Source organism: Choloepus didactylus, chromosome 7 (assembly GCF_015220235.1).
Source record: "Choloepus didactylus isolate mChoDid1 chromosome 7, mChoDid1.pri, whole genome shotgun sequence".
Classification (NCBI taxonomy): Eukaryota; Metazoa; Chordata; class Mammalia; order Pilosa; family Megalonychidae; genus Choloepus; species Choloepus didactylus.
In genome coordinates, this window is record NC_051313.1 from 104,427,811 (window position 1) to 104,448,471 (window position 20,661).

Genomic DNA, 20,661 nt, shown 5'->3' on the forward strand with positions numbered 1-20,661 from the left:
GAGATTATAGCACTTGTCTATGTAACAGCATGTCTTTTGGGGGGATTAGGGTGGCAGTAAGAGGGGAGCTGTCTTGAGCTCGCATCTCCTATTTTCCACGTGTACATCTCAGGAGACTGCTGTGCGAGTGTGGAGAAGCCAGCACAGGGGTAGCCGTGGAGTCATCTTTCCTGGGAGGAGGTTGTGTATTAATTGCCTCCATGGGAATTTTCTCGCTTATTTATCTCTCTACCTTTCCTTCTAGAAGAACAGTGAGAACTTGCCTTTCATTTAACGTGTATAGGAGATGCTTAAATGATGAATTTGCTACAATCAAAAAGTTTATAAGTATATTTATCTATTAGCTGTACCCACTGCATGTGAAGCCCAGTCGTACGGCAGGAAGCCCAGAGCACCACGTGAGTGGCAGCAGGCGGCCATTGTTTCCTCCCACTCTTTCATCACTGTCCTTCGTACCCTGAGACCTCTTCCAGGGAAGGATTTAATATGCGTTTTTAATGATAGCACTCATTTCAGATATTTATCTCCAAAGGGAAAAGAGCTTTAATATCTTCTCCAACTATAAAAGTCAATTCAGGTTTTTATCACAACAGGAGGAAACCTTTTTTTGCATACCGGTGCTGACGCAGGGCTTTTTACAAAGGAGCCTCAAATTAGGGTTGCCGCCCAGGTAATATCTAATGCAGGGTTTTATAATGCACTGAAAATGCCAGTTCTTCTGTAATAACCAAGTTTATAACTTCATGCCTTGGATCAGGGTCGTGTCTGCTCACTCGGAAGAGTGTGCTGAATCCTGCTATGATGCTGTGGTGTGGCAGAGGCAGCAGCAGCAGCAGCATTTTTTTCCTTTTATATTTTGCTGTTTTGTGGATGGCTTCAGCAATGCTACCCATCCTGACACGTAGTATTGAGGTTCAGTTTCCAGGAAGCACAGGAAGCAAGGGTTCTGGTGCTGGGCATCACTGTTCAGCATCTGTAATTCTGGTGCTGAAGCCTATGTCCATGCAGAACCCCTCCCACCTTTTATGTACATCATCCCAATGGCTCTTGTCCGTGCAGAAACAGAAGGGGTAGGAGAGGGTGAACCAATGTGCACTGAGGAGCTGTGCTGGGCACTTTTAATACTTGATCCCTTAAATCTTCTTAACCACCCTTTGAGACGAGATGGTCATTTCATTTTACTGAAATCTTGGAGGTTGTCATTCGGCCCAAGGTCATCCAACTAACAAATCACGAAGCTGGAGCTTGAAACCTTGTCTTGTGACTGCAAAGTTCATGATCTTTCAACTAATTGCAACTTAGAATTCATGTGCTGCTTCCCTGGGGCCATGGGCACCTTCTCAGACACAGCTTCTGGCATGTGCAGCCTCTGGTTTATAGGTCTTGGCTTCTTAGATGACTCAGCCATTTCCTGGAGCTCCAGGACCTGGTGCCGTAGGAGAAAGCAATGCTGAGCTCCATGCCCCTCTCTGTCAGCCTTTCAATGGGTAGAGGATTGGCTCCATGTTCCCCTAAACAATTCAGATCTACACCTAGTGACTGACTCCAGTCTTGATGAAGGCTTTTGGAACTCTCTTGGGATAGATGACCAGGAGGCCCCGCCAAGAAGATAGTCAGTGTCTGGTTCACTTACCATCATCTCACATGGAGGTTAATAACTAGGGTGGAAACTTTCATTGTCTTTTGAGTTGTTTTTTAATATATATATTAATAAAACACTTAAAAATATTTATGCCATTTGGTAGCTTAGCTAGCTAGAGTCTCTTTAACTTGCTGTAGTTGCAGTGGTTGGCAAACACAGTTCTGGGCTAAATCCAACCTTCTCTTTTTGTAAATAAAGTTTTATTGGAACACAGCCATGCTCATTTGCATTGTCTATATCTGCTTTAGACAATAAACACTGCTACAATAGAATTGAGTAGGGGCGAAACCTAAAATATTTACTAACGGACACTTACAGAAAGTTTTCTGACATCTGCTCTAATGAAATTTTTCGGGTACCCAAGTTTTAAAGAAAAGAAATAAACTTGCTGACCTCAGAGAAAACTGTTCCAGCATCTTCCTGGTCAGTAATAACAGGCCAGACAGAAGCACACGCACCATGGCTAGTCTAGAGTGTGTTCAGATCTAGACTTGAAGACCATGCCAAGGGGCATAATTCCAGTGAATGATATTGCTCTTCTTGCTACACCACATTCCCTATTAACCACAATACGGGTGCCCCTAACTGGCTGGGTGACCTTGAACTGGTCATGAACCTCTCTACATCCAATTGTTCACTGATAAAACTTCAACACTTAAAACAAAATTTTATATATATGTATATATGTATATATATATTTATATAATATTTCCCTATAAAAGTGTATAATATATATTATATATTATATAATATATACACACACATATATTTATACTGTTTGTGTGTGTGTATATATATACACACTCTATACTGTGATACATATATATATACACACAGTTTAAAAGAAATAATATGAAAAGGTATATATACACAAATTTAAATGTATGTGTGTGTGTACATACGGTTTAAAAAAAGGAATAATAAAATTAATATAAAGTAAAATAATAAAATGAAAAGAAGACCCATTTCCCCACCATCTAGCTTGGGAAATAGAACCTTGTGAAACCTTTAAAGTCCCTTCTGTCTACCTATGTGGTCTTAGTCCCTTCCTTCCCCCACAGGTAATGATCTGAATTTGGTTGTCTTACTGTGTTTCTTTACGGTTATATTACACGCATGTCTCTAATCAGTTTATTGTTTAGTTTTATGTAAAGCTTTTTTCTAAACAAAGAACATTTTCAAAACCCATCCAATTTTGTTTCATTAGTGTTGCTTCATTTTCCTGGGGGTTAACTCATTACATCCTAAAATGTCATAGGGTTGTCAGTCCAGTAAATGCTTCCTAGTTACACAGTGGCTGCTTAATAAATGCTCGTAAATATTCTGCAGGCTTTTCTTTTCTCTTTTGGTGGTGATGGAGGGGCGGGGCTTTGGTGGAGACAGGATACAGGTGAGTACCCTGGCTGGTCAAGTCCACGGAACTTGACCAGGAACTGGGTTAGTTCAGACTGGTCTCCCCTCCCTTTACTGGCTGATAATTTGCTAAGCCTGAAAGCTTGGTATCTACAGATAAAGCCTATGTTTGCACAATCCTTAGACTTCAGCTCCAGACTGGGAGCGGGAAGTTAGTGTAGAATATTGCTAACTGTGGCCAGTTCACAGGCCGGCTAACTTTATTTCATGGTACGGAAATCTAATTGGGTTGGACAGGATGAAACCTAAGTTGCAGGCCTTGAACTTAGCTTCCAGTCAATTTCAGGCGCAAGGAAATCTCACTGTCTTCATTGTTTATGTGTTTTTCTTTTTTCCTTTTCTTTCTTTATTTTGCTGCTTTAAAAAAAAAGTATAAATACTGAGTTTCAGAAGCAGGAGCTGTTGTTAAACGTAAGCCTTTTAAACTCTGTAATTACTCTATAAAAGGCTGTGTATTTGCATCTGAAATGTATTGAGTCTTAAGTTTTAGTGCCCAGTGTATGGAACATTTATAATGAGGGGGTACTTCCAAAAATAAATCAGCTCTATAGAAAATGTTAATCAGCTCTTCCCCAGGGAATGTAGTGAATATTTCTATTATACAGATGAGGAAATGGACATGACAGTTAGTGGTTTGCCCCAAACCACACTGTCACTGGCATTATGGAGATTTAAGCAATGGTTCCATCTACAAGAAAACGCAGTCATGCTTTCATGTAAGACATGGTGGGCTTTAGTCAATCTGACCTAAATTAAGATTCAGAGACTAACAAGCTTTTTGGTATTTGGAAGAGTCTACCATATCAACCACAAAGGGCTGGCTTGTTCCTTAAAGTTACCTGTGGGATTTTAAATAGGACATGGGTTTTTTGAGGAGTCTATTTGCTTGAAATCAAAGGCTCTGGATCTGACTAAACATTGCTATGAAAACTAAAAAGCAACTGGTTCAAGTGTGTTTTACACTGCCAAAACAGTGTGAGTACAGTAACGTTTCAATTTGTGGCATTATACTTTTACAGTTGACCAAAAAAATAAGAAGCAAAAAATAAAAACAGCCTTCTACTAGGAACTTATTTTGAAAAACAATTTCAGGAGGATGATCACAGGATGTGTGTACAGTTTTCCAAATCATCTGCTCAATAGGATTGCATGGCAGAGTAAGAATTTATGTTGAGGAACCACAAAGTCCTCCATTATCAAAGAAACTTCAGGAATTATTTTTGTATTTTTCTTAGGCAAAAATTGATAGTTCATTTTATAAATATTTTCCACAACTGATTGGAGCAAAAAAGGATTTTTTCCTAGGTTAACATCTATTTAATCGAAAAGTCAAACGGGTAAGCTCCTCTTTATTCTTCTCTCTTCCTTTCTTCCTCAAGCTTCATTTGTGAACCTGACCCATTTTTACTGAGGATATTGTTAACTATAACAACTCTGATATCGGATCATGTGAGTGTAGCCTCATTTAAAGACCTGGAGTTGACTCAGAAGACTCACCCACCTGTTTTGGTTAAATACCAGAGCTCCCACATAAATTTGGGCAAAGCCACTGTGTAATTGCAGGGAGAAGGTGCTAGAAAGGCAATATCAAAGCCTGCTGCTCAGGGTGGGTCTCACCGAGCGTTGGTACCAGGTGCCCATCCTGAGTTTACAGATTGAGAGATTTGATTTTGACATTTCGCCTCGCATTCATCTGATTTGGTGAAAGCAGACCCACATTGAATAATGTATGAATGATTGATAAACCAGAACAATGACATATTATCAGGGGCAGTAACTGACAGTATAACCAACCTTGGTCATTTGCTAAAGATGCTTCCCCCTCTCTCAGTGATTATGAATAACAGATTTTGTATTATCAGCTGGATGGATTGGGTTCAACTTCCAGGCCATTAACCTTTGTGACATTGGCAAGTTGTCTAACTACTCTAAGTGTTTTTCTTACTTGAGACATTGGAATGTTAATACCTTGTCAAGATGTTCATTGAGCTAATGCCTTGACATAATATCTGATAGATAATATATTTGCACATACATACTATCATTTTGGCTGTTGTTTTCATTATAACTATGCAGGTCAACTTAGCAAATTGAACAATAGATCAGAAGATTGCTTATTAAGAATAGAATTAGAGCACAGAATTAGAGCACGAGAAATTAAATGTTGTTAAGGAATGCCTCTATAGGGCTGGAACAGCTAGGTGCATCATCAATCTGTTGACATAAGAGACACCTATTCCCAGAATTTAGATACCCTTTACCCAAACAGTACTGTATAAACTCCTGCAGTTTTAGTCAGTGGCTTACCTTTCTCTCGATTTCATGGCATCACCTTTAACCTGGGAGCCTCTAATTTATTTGGTTATTGTTGTATTTAGTAGCAACAGAGGAATCACTCTGGTTACCTTGTTTGGGTTTGGCTTTTAAATCATCTTTTAGGAACAATTTATTGTACCTCTATGATGTTTTCTACTTGATGTTCAGGAGGTGGAATTCATTATAACATTCCTTACTAGCAAACCCCCAGGACGGGCTGTGCCAACTGCTCATGGCAGACAATATATTCCTTGGATGTATAGCAACAGGAAATTTGCTTCTTCATTAAAGCAGAGTGGCGTTATATAAAGACCTTCTCTCACATGCCTATATTTGTTTTTTTATTTTGTCTCTGGTGTAGGTATTGACATTCTGAAGCTTGTAGCTGCCCAAGTGGGAAGCCAGTGGAAGGACATCTATCAGCTTCTGTGCAATGCAAGCGAGAGGGAGGTGGCTGCTTTCTCCAACGGCTACACTGCAGACCACGAGCAGGCCTATGCCGCTCTGCAGCACTGGACCATCCGGGGGCCAGAGGCCAGCCTTGCCCAGTTGATCAGTGCGCTGCGCCAGCACCGGCGCAATGATGTGGTGGAGAAGATCCGTGGGTTGATGGAAGATACGGCCCAGGTAATAGAGCCCTGCTTGTCTGTCTTTCCCACTAACCTTTTGTCTCTGTGCTTCAAATTCTGTCAGGTATACCTAACAAGGAAAAGTAAGCTGATGTTAGGTGTTTAGGTGTACACACTCACACACACACCTACCTTCTGGAGCAGTGGTTCTCACTGGTTTCTATTAGAATCATCTAGGGAACTTTTAAGAATTTTTGATACTTGAGGTCCCCTTGCAGACCACTTGAAATCAGAAGTTCTGCTGGGAGAACCCAGGAGTCAGTGCTTTTAAAAGCTCTCTATGTGATTCTGATATGCAAAGCTGAGAAGCCCTTTCTTTGGGGTATGTTCTAGCATCAGCATGTGCTGTCAGATTTACTCCCTATTACCCATTTTGTAAGTCTAATTTTGCATAACCTACTTTGGACAAAACCAAGCAGCAGAAGGACTTCTTTTTTTTATCCCCTTCCTCCAGAGGATGTTTTTGTGATGTGGCTTAGGAAGGCTCAGTCTTGGCACTTGAGAATGTAGGCAGTGCTTGTAGCAGTTAGTAACAGGACTGTCCTCCCTCTTGGGCTTGTTCAGTCCCATACATCTGGTGGGAACTGAGGGATCCAGGAGGTGTGATTTATTTAGGGTCAGTGGTCAATGAGCCCCGACTTTGCTGGATCTGAATCCTAGCCTTGACACCAGCTGGGTGACCAAGGGTAAGTTATTTAAGTTATCAACTTTCTCTGCCTCTGTTTTCTCATTTGCAAGCTTACTCTATATGGTTAAGATGTGGTATAAAGTATACAAAGTGCTTGATGCATTGAGGATGTTCTACAAATGATAATTATGATCAGGATGTAACTCATTTGACTTAACCTTTCTTTAATCATAATATACTTCCCTAAAAGGCCATGAATTAAAGGCAGATTTGAATGTTGAACCATGATTCCCATGGACTTGACTAAAGTTCAGGACGTATTTCCAAAGAAAAGGAAATGCTGCCTCTAAGACTTGATAAATGCCACTTAAAATTTAAAAACCCATTCTGCCTGTGTTATTATTCCACTGGTCCAAACTCGTTACCTGAAAGAGGAAGAGATTTTTTTCCTATTAACTGATTCACTATCATTTTGCACCAGATTTTGTTTATTAAGTCTCAATTTTATATATTTAAAATGCCTTTGTCTGTTTATATTGACAGTGTCATATATCCTCACTATTAAAGTAAGCATTCATCAGGTGGATCTTTAATCCAAGAGGTGTTTGGATAGATATTTATAGGTGCTAATTGACTCTGAAGGTGGTCTTTAAAGTTCCTGGCATATTTTTCACTTATTTGAAATTTCAGAAAAAATATTTACTTTTAGAGCAAATGATAAATATTCAAAGGCACACATCAGTGTCTTGTGACTTTCTGAGAAGCCATTTCAATTAATGTGGTTCACAATTAAAATTAGGCTTTATCTGGGTGTTGGGAATGGCAAGGGACATGTTTACCCTGCAATTAAAATTAAATGACTGCAGTTAGAATAAAGCAGTCCAGAGGCAAAGCATTATTGTGCTTCCTTGGAGTGTTGGCTTTTAAGAAAGAATTGGTGGGATGAACAGCAAACTTGAAGAAGGAATTAGATACTTGGGAGTAAGCCAATAGATCCTGATGGTGGCTGCACTAAAGATTTAAAAAAAAAGTGTGATTGGGGCAATGTTAGGGTATGGTTAAATGGAATATTTAAAAAGGTGAACAGATGATCATGATGTATTGTTAAGGAGAAAGGGTTACCGTGTATTGTATTTCTCATTGTAAAAAAATGGCAGAAAATGACAAACACAGATGTTAATGGCTATTAACTCTAGGTGGTAGAATTAGAAGTGATTTTCTTTTTTATTATTGTTATTTTTTATAATGAGAACCTATTATTTTTGTGATTTGAAAATATTTTTTTCAGTACAAAGCTGAAAGGATCCAAGAGAAAGTACAGACAGAGCTTTGTTCTTAGCTCAGGAAGAGCAGACAGTAATTATGTGACAATCTAGTCAGTCCTTGTTAGGACTGAGTGAGGTTTTCTGTGTTGGATCAGATTTGCCAGAAACTCACTTCAGTTCTGATTTTTGTGAATCCGTCTCTTTTCTCTGTTTACATTCAATGATCACTTGGAATTTGGTCTGTATCTTTACGGTACTCTTTCATTGTGGGTGTGATGGTGTTGGTAGTAGGAGGGTGAATGCAACAAATAACCTTTTTATATTTCTCTGATGGTTCCATTGAGTACCACAAACATTTATTGAGCCCCCACTTTATTCCAGGCACTGTCACAGGGGCTGGGAAAGGTGAACCCATGGAAAAATAAGAGGAGACCGCAAATCAAGGAGAGTGATTCATGACATCAAAATCAATAGGTCAAAGGGAAGAGATGTCTAGTTGGTACAGGATCTATATTTTCTAAACAGTACAACTCTACAGTCGGTTTGTTCAAACACCACAATTACATGGAACTTTGAATAGGAAGTGAGATACAGTAGGTTAGTATAGGCTACAGTGAAATAGTGACACATCCCAAAGTAATTTGGGCAGATAATAAAGAATATATTTACATCCCCCCCCCACCAGCCCCGAGGAGCTGGAGGAAGGTGCAGAAGTGTTGGACTTCCTCACCTGGACTGGTGTTGATGTTGTCACAAACATTGGGACTGGCGGTTTGATGTGCTGAGCCCTCAATCATGGGACTTGGCCTTATGAAGCTCATTACTGCAAAGGAGAGGCTAAACTTGCATGTAATTGTGCCTAAGAAACTCCCCCTGAGTACCTCTTTGTTGCTCAGATGTGACCCTCTCTGTCTCTAACTGAGCCACCTCGACAGGTGAACTCACTGCCCTCCCCGCTACGTGGGACCCGACTCCCAGGGGTGTAAATCTCCCTGGCAATGCAGGATATGACTCCGGGGATGAATGTGGACCTGGCATCATGGGACTGAGAGTATCTTCTTGACCAAAAGGGGGATGCAAAATGAGACGAAATAGTTTCAGTGGCTGAGAGATTTCAAATGGAGTCAAGAGGTCACTCTGGTGGACATTCTTATGCACTATATAGATAACACCTCTTAGGTTTTAATGTATTGGAATAGCTAGAAGTAAATACCTGAAACTACAAAACTCCAACCCAGCAGTCTGGAATCCTGAAGACGATTATATAATAATGTAGATTATAAGGGGTGACAGTGTGATCATGAAGACCTTGTGGATCACACCCCCTTTATCTAGTGTATGGATGGATGAGTAGAAAAATGGGGATAAAAACTAAATGACAAATAGGGTGGGATGGTTTGGGTGTTCTTTTTTCACTTTTATTTTTTATTCTTATTCTGATTTTTTCTGATGTAAGGAAAATGTTCAGAAATAGATTGTGGTGATGAACGCATAACTATATGATGATACTGTGAACAGTTGATTGTATACCATGGATGACTGTATGGTATGTGAATATATTTCAATAAAACTGAACTTAAAAAAAAAAAAAATCAGTAGGTCAATGGATCAGGAAACAGAGTACCTACTCCTCACATGCCAAACTCTTAATCACTTTAATTCCTTTCTTCTTCTTATCTCCTATAACATACAAAAATATTCTAATAACAGCTTTTTTTTCACTTATTTTTTAAGAAATGGTGGCATTAAAGCATCCCTATAGCTTTCTCTTCAGTTCTAATGTAGCCTACTTATTATGATGGGGAGTGTGAAGCCATTGTTAAGCATCTTGTTCCATGTTTTAATAATGAACACCATTGTCTGGACCCAGTTCTAACTAATTTAAATAGCCAAGGAGTATGGGTTTCTGGCTGCCAGTCCTTTTAAATTGCACAGTATGTACTGTCTGTCCATAAGCTTATCTCTGAGATTTGCTGAATCACATGAAAGAATCATAAGGCAGGTGGCATAATTTAGACTTATTCTTCCTATCTCACAGTGTATTTGTACTCACTGTGTATTGTAGTACTGCTGGGGATTTGGGACTTTGCCCCAGGAGTTAATAGACTCTTAATGTGTTAAAATGACGGTTGTTTTTTCTTTCTTTCTTTTTTTTTTTTAAAGTGGTTAATGGTTTTTTCTATTCATGAACCTAAGAGTACCTATATTATAGTCCACTCAAAGGATTAGCCCTGGCGTGCCTTTTTGTTACCCCTGTCAAGAAAGGCTGGTACATTAATAGCCATACTGGACTATCTGTCACTTTTTAATTAAACAGATCCAGAGTCTGACTTTTTCTTTACTTCAGTATGAGGTATATTTTTCAGCACTCTCTTCTTTTAAATTCATTATCTAAATGAACCCAGCCCTTCCAGAATCCTATCAGTTCTTCCCTTCTAGGGCAAAAACATTTGGAAGAAGCAGCAAAATACTGGAATAATTGTTGGAAGTTACTGGGATTTTGCCAAAACAAAAATCTCTGAATACAACATTCCAAATTGTATGTTGTCTCTTTTCCATCATTTTATTTTCTTTTTTCCCTCTTTGTCTTTATTTATGGAATGTCTCTTTTAAGAAGCATATATTTGAGTTTCATTTTTTTTATATAGCTGGGCATTGCTATTTAATTAGAGAATTCCAGTCTGTATACACTTTTAATGTAATTACTGACAAATTTTTAATTTATCAGTAATTACATTGGTTTTAAATTTTACTATCTTATTTGTTTTGTGTTTGTCTTGTTGTTCTTTTTTCTCACTCTCTTTTCTTGCATTCTTTTGGATTCATCAAATATTTTCATTGCATTTTTGTTTCTCTATTAGTTTGCTAGTTGCATATTTTTTGCTTAACTTTTAATGGTTACCTCAGAGATTACAACATGAATACTTAAGTTATGAGAGACATTTTATAAATAAAGGTTTAAAAGACTTTAGTTCTATTTGTCCCTCTCTTACATTTTGTTTTATATTGTGATGAATTTTAACTGTACATTACATGTTTCTCAACCCCTACAAAACATAATTATAATGGTTTTATACAGTCAGGATTCACTTAAATTTCCCTGCATATTGATCTTTTTCCGTTATTCTTCATTTCTTCTTGAAGTTTCTCCTTCTACGTGGGATCATTTTTCTTTTGCCTAAAGAATACTTTTCAGCGTAGGCTTCCAGCAATAAATTCTATTTTTCTTTGCCTGGAAAATGCCCACCAAATAGACAGACAGATAGATGGGATTATTCCACTTTTGTTTTTGAAGGATGGTTAGAAATAATAGAATTTTAGTATAACAGTTATTTTCTTTCAGTACTTTAATGATATCTTATTGTCTTTTGGCTTCCTTCATTTCCATTTTGAAGGCAGTTTATTATTGCTCCTTTGAAGATAGCATGCCTTTTTTTCTCTGGCTTTTACAAAGAATTTCCGTTCTCTTTGCATTTTGGCCCTTGAGTCCTGGCTGCCTTGGTAGCTCTACAGTGTCTTCAAGTGGATGTATAGTTTTGGATTTTATCCAGCTTTCTAGGGCTTGTTGATCTGCTCAAGATAAATCGTTTATAGTCAGGAGTGGAAATGGTCCAAGTGGAAAAGAAATACTCTTTTGTTTTTGTCTGAAGCAAGCTGAGCATGCTTAAGGAAAAGCGAGGAGGCTGGTGTGGCTGGAGTAGAGGTATTAAGGGGGAAAGTGATAGGAGGTGACGTTAAAGAAGTGGCAGTGGGAGGTGAGATCATATAGGGCTCTTGGCTTGTACTCTGAGTGGGATGGCAAACCGTCAGAGGGCTGCCTTATAAATATGTCCCTTTGCTTAAGATAAATAAGATAACGTGAGGATGGCATATGTATGGATAACCCTTCCTGCTATTGGGAAGGAAAACACCTTCCAAGTCAAGAACTACCTTGATGGGTGACTAGGGATATCATATAGGAAGAGCACATACTGCCAGCATATTTTTCTGGGAAACCAAAGGACCATTGCTCATTCCCTTTATATCATTTTTCTATTATTTATATATAGCAAGTTGCTGCCATATAGTATCACTTTTTTTTAAGCCCATACTCTTGGGCTGAAGTTTAATTAAAAAATATATATATGAGGAACTTTTTGAAGTTCTATTGGATCGTATGTTAAAACATTTAATACTCTTTCACCTGGGTCCCTTGATATCTACCATTGTAGGTGTTTTGATTTGCTAAAACTACCGGAATGCAATATATCAGAAATGGATTGGCTTTTACAGTGGGGATTTATTAACTTAAACATGAAAATGCCCAACTCAAGGCATCAACAGGATGATACCTGGACTCCGAAGACAGGCTGTTGGCATCCGGGACACCTCAGTCACATAGGAAGGCACATGGCGGCATTTACTGGTCCATTGCTTCTGAGTTTCATTGCTTTCAGTTTCTGGTTCCAGTGGCTTTCCTCTCTGGGCTTCTGGAGGTCCTCTCTTAGCTTCTTTGGGGCTTTTCTCTATGTGCTTCTCTTAATTTTGTCTAAAAGAACTCCAATAAAAGGATTAAGACCCACTTGAATGGACTGTGTCACATTTCAATTGAAATAACTTAACCAAAAGGTCTCACTCACAATAAATCTGCACCTACAGGTGCAGAATTCATTAATTTTTTTAATGAATGAAAAGAATATGGCTTTTTCTGGGGGTGCATAATAGCTTCAAACCACCACAGTAGGCATATGAGATATGCCAGCAATTTCTACATTCCAAAAATATGACAAAAATTGTACATTTTCCTGAGAAAATACTTAAAAATGCTAATTGAAACTATAATAATATCACCTCAGTATGCTAACACTGTTTATCTGGTTCCTAAGAGATGCTCTGTTGGCAGTTATACATGTTTTTGAATTAAATGAGAAACAAATTGCCCCGTAAAATATGTAGCTTATTGGGCCAGACCTCCCTCAAAGTATGTCTTGAACTAAAGCATCGATTTGATGACAAAGCACTATGCTTTTATATAATGTGTTGTAATTTTTGAACCTTTTATTTCCTTAAGCTAAGAAACCAAAATGAAATGAAATGGTTTAGCCTGGACAAAAACCAAGGACTGAGTATAGTAGAGTCTAGTTTACATGCCGAGATGCATATTTGTCCTTGCATCTGTATATTTTCCTTTCTCTAGAATATGTGACTCCTCCCTGTACCTCAAGTGTGACTTCTCTGAGCAATGTCAGGCAAAATTTGACGAACGTGTGAGCATTTGTCCCCTTCTTTTTAGTCTGGGATGAACTTCCCCCTGCTAAACAGCAAAGGAGATGTTTTTTTTTTTTTTTTTTTTTTTAATTTCTATAACATAAGAAATTATTATACCAGGCATTTTGCTCAATGCAAAGATGAGTAAGGAAATGTCAGGGAAACCTGTAACTGAATGGGAAAAACCCAGACCTACTTATATATTCTAAGGGAATAAATCAAAGAAGATGGGGAGGAGGGATGTGTTGAATGTACAACTAAGCAGCCATTAAGGCTCCAACTTGGAGCATTAGTGTGGAGATAACGTGCCAGGTTCAGTTCCTATCTGGGCAGCATAATCACTCTGGGGATTCTATATAAATTTCTGGTCTCTGAATCTCAGTTTCTTCATGAGGAAATTTGAATAACTATTGTGCCTATCCTATGGGTTGCTGTGAGAATTAGGTAAGTGTTAGCCACCATAAGTGCTCAGCAAACATTTACTATTTGTATTTGCTGTTATTTCCAGGCTCTAGAAACAAGAGAGATGGAAGACTGCTTCTAACCAGCTCCAACTCATACACAAAATGGAACCTTTAAATCCTGAACACTGAAAGTCACTTAATGTGGGATGGGGAGGTTCTCCTAATTCCAACTTCAAGTGGACCGTTGAGCAGGAAGGTTGCCATCTGGGTTCAGTGCACAAGAACTGGAAATGCCAGCCAACTGTAAATATTTATTCTGTACTGCCCATGTGCATGTTGCTAGGCTGGCTGGGATGGTTTCTCTAATGAAGAAATAAAAGCAATGGTATGGGTGAAGATAACAGTCTCCTCCCTCAGTGGCTTTCAGAAAAAGGAACCAAGATTAAACACCTGGATTTCTGGGTTTTCCTTTCAGTTCTAATTTCCGTATTTGACCCTGAGGTTCTTCTATTTCAAATGGGAATTTGAGGACCTGCTCTTCATACCATTTTAACATTAAGAGCAACCACAACAATTTTAAGTAATATGAAGAGTGCTTTAACTGTCTACTTTCCCCAGAGATTGACAGCTTTAAAAGATTAATGCTAATCTGGCTGGTGAGTTCGATACCTCTCCTTCCCTCCTCCTGTAAATTTACGTAGAGTGAAAATACACTGTGATTTAACAACTCATGGACCTGGAGCCAATGTTTTTGTTTTTGTTTACTTCTATGTAGTAGAATGATTCTTTACTAGAGCATCTTATTCCTTTTCCAGAGCCGCATAGGACCCCTAAGTCCCATGGATAGAACTGCCCCCTACTACTCCCCTGACCTGTCAATCTCTCTCTCTTTGCTCTGTATAATCAAATGAGAGTGAAGCACTGGACCTTCTCTTTTGCCAAGGACAGGACCCCTGCTTCTGCTGCAGAGGGGACTATAGTTACTGCTTTTTTGGTTACCAGCTGCAGGACGCAGCTGTCCTTATCTATGGGTGTGCCTGAGACCAGCTATTTTCAGAAATTTAATATAGTGAGGGCAAGTTGAGGCAAATACCAGCTGCACATTTAACTGTTGTTGGCCCTTTGGTGGTTCAAATTAGTCTTTGTCTTTAATTTGTCAGTTGGTCATCTCTTAAATATAGAAATTACTGTCCTAAGATGTTACGATATTAGCTAAACTTATATGTATCTAGTCCCTGCTCTCTGCTGTGTTACCACAGTGCAGAGGGTCATTTAAGGCCAATTTACTGAATTTGCAGGGTGTGACTGACTGTGGGCTCTGGGGAACTTCTGGGGTGGTGAGGAGAGAGGACATGACAAAGAGACTGCTGACACGCAGCAGACCCAGGTGCATTTAGTGACGCTTGTGTTTAAAGTGGTACTCTCCCACAAAGGAGAGATGAGTATGCTTAGCCTTTGGATTTTTAATGGCATTTCAGGGTGTTGTACTTATTATCACATTCCAAGGTTTCATTCAGTTAGTCAGCGCCTTACTGCAGACCACCAGCTATGTGCCTGGTACCATGGAAAGAAGGAAGGTAGTTCTCCCTTTTAATAGCTCACTGTCTGGGATGGAGACAGATGTGCAAACAATCACAATTCAGGATAAGAAAGTATTATGATAGAAGTTTGAACAAGGACTTATAAGATAGCATCAGGAGGCAGGGGTACACAAGCTACCACAAAAATACATAGAAAACTAGCAGAGATATATATTTGTCCATTTGAAAGTCATTTTTAAAAAACCAGACTGAGTTTCTTTGAAGGAAGTAGACTTAATGACCTTTCAAACAGACTGTGTTTTGGCTTGCTTTTCCGAAACTTTCCCATTTGGTTTCTGAGGGAACCCTACCTCCTTTTTCACACTAAGGGTTTGTCAAAGCCTTTGACTCCACAAGGACTCCTCTTTTTCTTAGGACCTTTTTTTTTGTTTTGCTCAGTAGGTAGCTTTTCAGAAAACTTTCACTGTTCTGCAGTATGAAAGGTACAGGAATAAGATTCCTTTGCCCAGCTTCATGTTAAGTGCTGGAATTCGAACCTTGAGTCTCCACGAGTCCGTAGGAGGAGGTGACAAATCCAAGAACCTGATTTTGTACTTCTGGACTGGTTTTGATTCTTGCTTTAGCCACGTAATGTGTGGCCTGGGGCAGGTCCCGTCGTGCTTCATTTTGTTTGTAGCTACTTTGTGAGGCTGGTGAGAACTAGAGATAATGAGTATAAAATTCCCAGTCTTAACACTCCTCATATAGTGGGTACCTGAGTAAATTTAACCACTATTTTCTTTTCTGTGTTGGCATTTGAATTCCACATTCTTTCTCTTTTTTTCACTTGAGAGCAAATGATAACCACCTGCTTTCAATAAATGCACATCAAGCAGAAAGGGAACCAGAGTTTGCTGAGTATCTATTGTGTCCCAAGCACTATCTGAGTGCTTTACATCTGTTCTTATTTAACAAGCTTCATGGTCCTGAGGGGTGGAGGTAGGTATTGTAATCAAGATATGTTACTGTATTTCATTGAATGCCATGCCAATTGTAAGATGTATCATTATCATATGTACCACTAGGAAAGAAATACAAACTCTATCAATTATAGTTGGTAAGACATCCCTATTTCAAAGATCTTGAAATGTGAAAAAAAGTGGGTCTTAGAATTAATGAAATATGGGTAGTTTAGCTTGCCATATACAGCTTATAAGAAGAAAAACCTGGGAAACAGATTCTTGGGGTCTTGATATCATCCTTCTCCCCAACACACACACTTTTTTTCCCCCCTCTTTTTCTTCCTTCCTCTTCCTTTACACAGGCAATTTATTTCGCAAATATAATTGAGTACCTATTTTATACCATGCCTCTACCAGGTACTGGAGATACTACATGAAAACAAAACAATACAAACAAAACAAAACAAAAACGGAATCTGCTCTCAAGGGTGCTGACAATTTTATGGGAAGGGTATATATGAGCCACACTCCATGAAACTGATACATAGAGGGATTGAGGTGAACTTTCTTTCCCCGAAACACGGTATCTCAGTATTCAGAAAAGGCTGAGTCTGTTAGTTGGTGACGTTTTTACCCCTTTAATCCACACCCTTACTTGATTTCTCAAAAAGTGTACTAGATGGAACTCAGAATCAATACTGTGAAAAGAGTCCTCTTTGCTCCATCAGTTATCAGTGCTGGAGAACATATTTTCAGTTTTCTTTTTTTAAGCCAAAACGTATTTCTGGATAAAGCTTAACAGCTTCTAGCTATGACCTAGCTTCTCCACCCTTTGTTTGTGAGACTATCTCTGGCTAAATTGATCTGTTACAACCGAAGGGCCAATAATGGGTAAACTTGCTGAGGAGAAATTGCATCATGGTCAGCAGTGGGTTTTATTACACAGGAGTTAATTACAATGTTTTAATTGCTTATTCTTTCCCACTTCCTTGGGAGAGAGAGCTGTCACTCCTGATTTTCCCATTAAAAAAATTATGTCCCAAAGGAACTCTGATTTGTCCATAGTTTGGCTGAATTAGGGAACTCTGATTTGTCCATAGTTTGGCTGAATTAGGGGGCTGAATTGTTGGAGTTACCAACAATTAAAATGACTTATCACCAAAAAGGTTCTAGGAAAAAAAGCATGGGGAAGATTTTTTTTTTTTTTTTTTTTTTTTTTTTTTTTTTTTTTTTTTTGGTTTTGAAACTTTAATGAGAAAAAAATATATATGATATCAAGCTCAAGAACACAGTACGTTCAGTGTGTCATTCGGTGGAGGAGTGGTGATGAACGTTGACCGTTAATGCACAGAAACATAATGATTATACACGGTCACAGAATGATCAGCTGGGGCCTGGCATAGTTAGGACTCGGTTTCCTCTTCGCTCAGCAGCATGTTGGGGATCCCGCGGCTGATGGGGAACAGACGTCCAGACTCTGGGCATTGCAGAGTGCCCTCCAACACATCCACCTCCAGCAACACGTGGTGCATCTTCCTCAGAAATGTCTCATCCCGCTCATACCCCTCAACCGGTCCCTTGGGCACTTCGACCAGATGCAGGGTATCAGCCGCCTCCAGAAGCGCCGCCCACTCCACCTTGGGTATCATACGCGCCACGAAGTCGGGGTTGAACTCCACGGGGTTGATACGGACCTCGGTGGCCTGGAGCCGCAAGGGGAAGCCACGGGGACCCACCCCCCGCACGTGTGAGCTCAGCAAGTTGTGGGTGAGCAACTTCATGTCGCCGCTAAGCGTCCTCGCCAGCGATTTTTTGTTTTTATAATCAAAAAAGTAGGTAAAGTTCTTCTATGAATGATATAAAATACAGAGAGCATACAAGGGTCAAATAGCAATAAATATATAAGCCAGAAAATACCACACAAAAAAGACAAAATAATAACTAAGGGAAATTATTTGCAACATAGGGTTGTCTTAAAATATAAAGGGCTTTTACAGATTCATTAAGAAAGAGACCAACAGCCCAATAGAAAAATGAGCAGCCTGTGAACAAGGCAGTTCACCAGAAAGGAAGGTTCTTAAACACATACTGGTTTTTTTGAACCTCAGTCTCAATAAGAAAAGTTCAGATTAAAACCTACAATGAGGTACCATTTTTAACCGTTCAGACTGGCAAAGAGGTAAAGGTATGATAACAAACACACTTGGGCTGTGAGGGAATAGGGAAAGAGGAACTGCATCCATTGCTGATGGGTGTGGAAATTGATCCGGCCCCTGTGGAGGGCATCCTGGCATGATCTGTAAAAATATATGCTAGATGATCCATAATTCCACTTCTAGGAATGGGGGTCCACATATATTCCCACATACATGAAGAATGATGCAAGTATAAGAATATTCCTTGTAGCATCATACAAATCATTGTCAATAGGGAACTGGTTATGTAAGTTATGGAACATCCCTACAGATTGCACTTGTCAAAAGAACTGTGTCAGCCCTTTATGTTCTGATCTCCAGAATTGTTTTTAAGTAAAAAAGCAAGACGCAAAACAGTATGTACACTATGCTGTCATATTGGTGTAAAAACAAAACAAAACAAAAAAGTCAGAGTGGCATAGAGAATATATATACTTATTTGTTGTTGGTGTAAGTATAGACTCTCTTTGGAAGAGAACACAAACAACTGGTAACAATAGTTGATACCCTGGAGGGTAACTGGGACCTGGAAGTCATAGGTTGAAATCAGAGGTTGGGGAGAGAAGTATTTTTTCTGTATCCCCTTTTGAACCTTTGGAATTATGTATCATGTGTATTCTAATGCTCAGTGCATGAATCCAGTTAATGGACTTATTACTAATTTAATCAAATTTGGCAGGTTCAAAATCTGACTCACAAAGATGAGTTTGGACTTTTTTATCTCAATGCCATGAGTTTTCCTACGAAATTATTTTTTATCCAGCACAAAGCAAGCTTATAAGTTTCATGTAACTGCTTTTTCATGGTTGAAATTGTCCAAGGGCTTTCTCGTGGGAAAGACTTCCTAATAGTTCTCACTGAAGTTTAAAGAAACTCAGATAATGTTCAACAAAGTATGATCTAATGTGTTGATGGAGCTGAGTTCTTACAAGGCCAGCTCTGAACTGAGAAAGCCCACTTACCCACTATCCCACTTCCTTTTTTTGAGAAAGCTAGTCAGTGAGTCAGTTCAGGGCTGCAATAGCCTAACGGTTGATGTCAGCAGCCCGGACAGCTTGCAGACACACGTGCCAGCAGCTGGGTAGTGCACACCCTCCCTCCTTCCCTCTGGAACCAGCTGGTTCTTACCAGCTTTGGCAGCTTTGTGCTGTGCTGCTTGTTGTGGCTTTACGTGGCTTTTCCCATGTGCATCCAGGAGCAGAAACAGTTTTCTTGCTCAGGGCAGGGGTTGCCCACCAACACCTTGACTTAAATGTGGTGGAGTTACAGCCTTTGGGGTTCAATTTTGAAATTAATTCATAGATACGAGCAGGATGAGCAGATGGCATACTGGTTTGTGTTTCGGATACTTAAAGGAAGTAACACACCAAGGCCAGCTAACCTGTAGTCGTAAGTAATGTTGCAGTTGAGACAAAAATCTTTTCGTTACCCTGTGCTTGAACAGATGTAGGGTGGGGGTATGTTTTAAAATAATTCTCCATTTTGTTTGGAGTTTTTCGGCCAAGTTAATCCTGAGATCCTCCCGATGGCGGGCAAGCTTGTTCTGCAGGCTCCCAGCTCACTGGGCAGCCCCGGCTCAGGCTCTCTCAGCTTGTTACCTTTGTGTTCTGGTGACCTGTTGGCATTATGCACCTGTTCCTGCTGCCACCCTGTGACCTCTAATGACCCCAGGGAGATCTGGACAGCAAAAGACCCTCAATGTTTACTTGACAATTGGTGATTTAGATTTAACTCTTAGCCCTCTTCCCTATGTATGCTTCGCTCTCCTGTGGGCTGGGCTGGGCAGGAAAAGAGGCAAGCAGGAAAGAAAACACAGGGCTTTGACTAAACAATTAGGAGCCTAGGAAAAGTTTGGGGAATTTTTGTCTTAAGGTTATTGGCTCTTAACCCTTCTTTTTTTTTGTTTTTTTTTTCCAAACTTTTTAAAATAAAACTTTTGAAACAAAGAAAAGTTGAAAGCACAGTACAAATGCCCATAAATCTATCACTTAGATTCAATGATTATTCACATGTTGACATATTTACTTTATCAATATATATGTGTGTATATATTTCTAGTTCATATTCCCATTTCCAAGACAGCCACCGAAATGTCTTATAACTGATAACCCTTCTTTCAAGGTTTAGGAATCAGCATTTTTCCCCTTCTCTCTTAACATTATCCTTTTTATTTGGAAAAAAAAAATTGCTGAGTAAATATGTGCTATTCTTGCCATGACCCCTTACTCTGCATTGGACTTAATGACAATTCAGACTCAGAAGAATAATCTGAAACTCCTTGGCTCCGATCATCTGGGACTTTAAAAAATCTACTTATTTTTCCTTTTTTGTGTGTGGGGGCGATGCATTTTATTTTTCTGGGGGAGAAATCATTGTATACAGGTATTCAGTATCTGAACATAGCAATTGAATAGATTCAGATAAATTTTTGAGATAGAGC

At 39.2% G+C, this 20,661-nt stretch overlaps 2 protein-coding genes across 2 annotated transcripts in view; one reads left to right on the forward strand and one right to left on the reverse strand.

The window, feature by feature from the left end:
- The window catches only part of TNFRSF21 (TNF receptor superfamily member 21), a 70,055-nt gene that overhangs the window by 41,273 nt on the left and 8,121 nt on the right, over positions 1-20,661 (forward strand). The window contains exon 4 of the mRNA XM_037842848.1: positions 5,733-5,998. Within this exon, the coding sequence (XP_037698776.1) occupies positions 5,733-5,998 (266 nt within the window). The remainder of the gene's footprint in view (positions 1-5,732; positions 5,999-20,661) is intronic.
- LOC119539350 (multifunctional methyltransferase subunit TRM112-like protein) lies at positions 17,256-17,829 on the reverse strand. The gene has a single exon (XM_037842849.1). It carries the CDS (start codon positions 17,805-17,807, stop codon positions 17,430-17,432), a length of 378 nt encoding a protein of 125 aa, XP_037698777.1. The 5' UTR covers positions 17,808-17,829; the 3' UTR covers positions 17,256-17,429.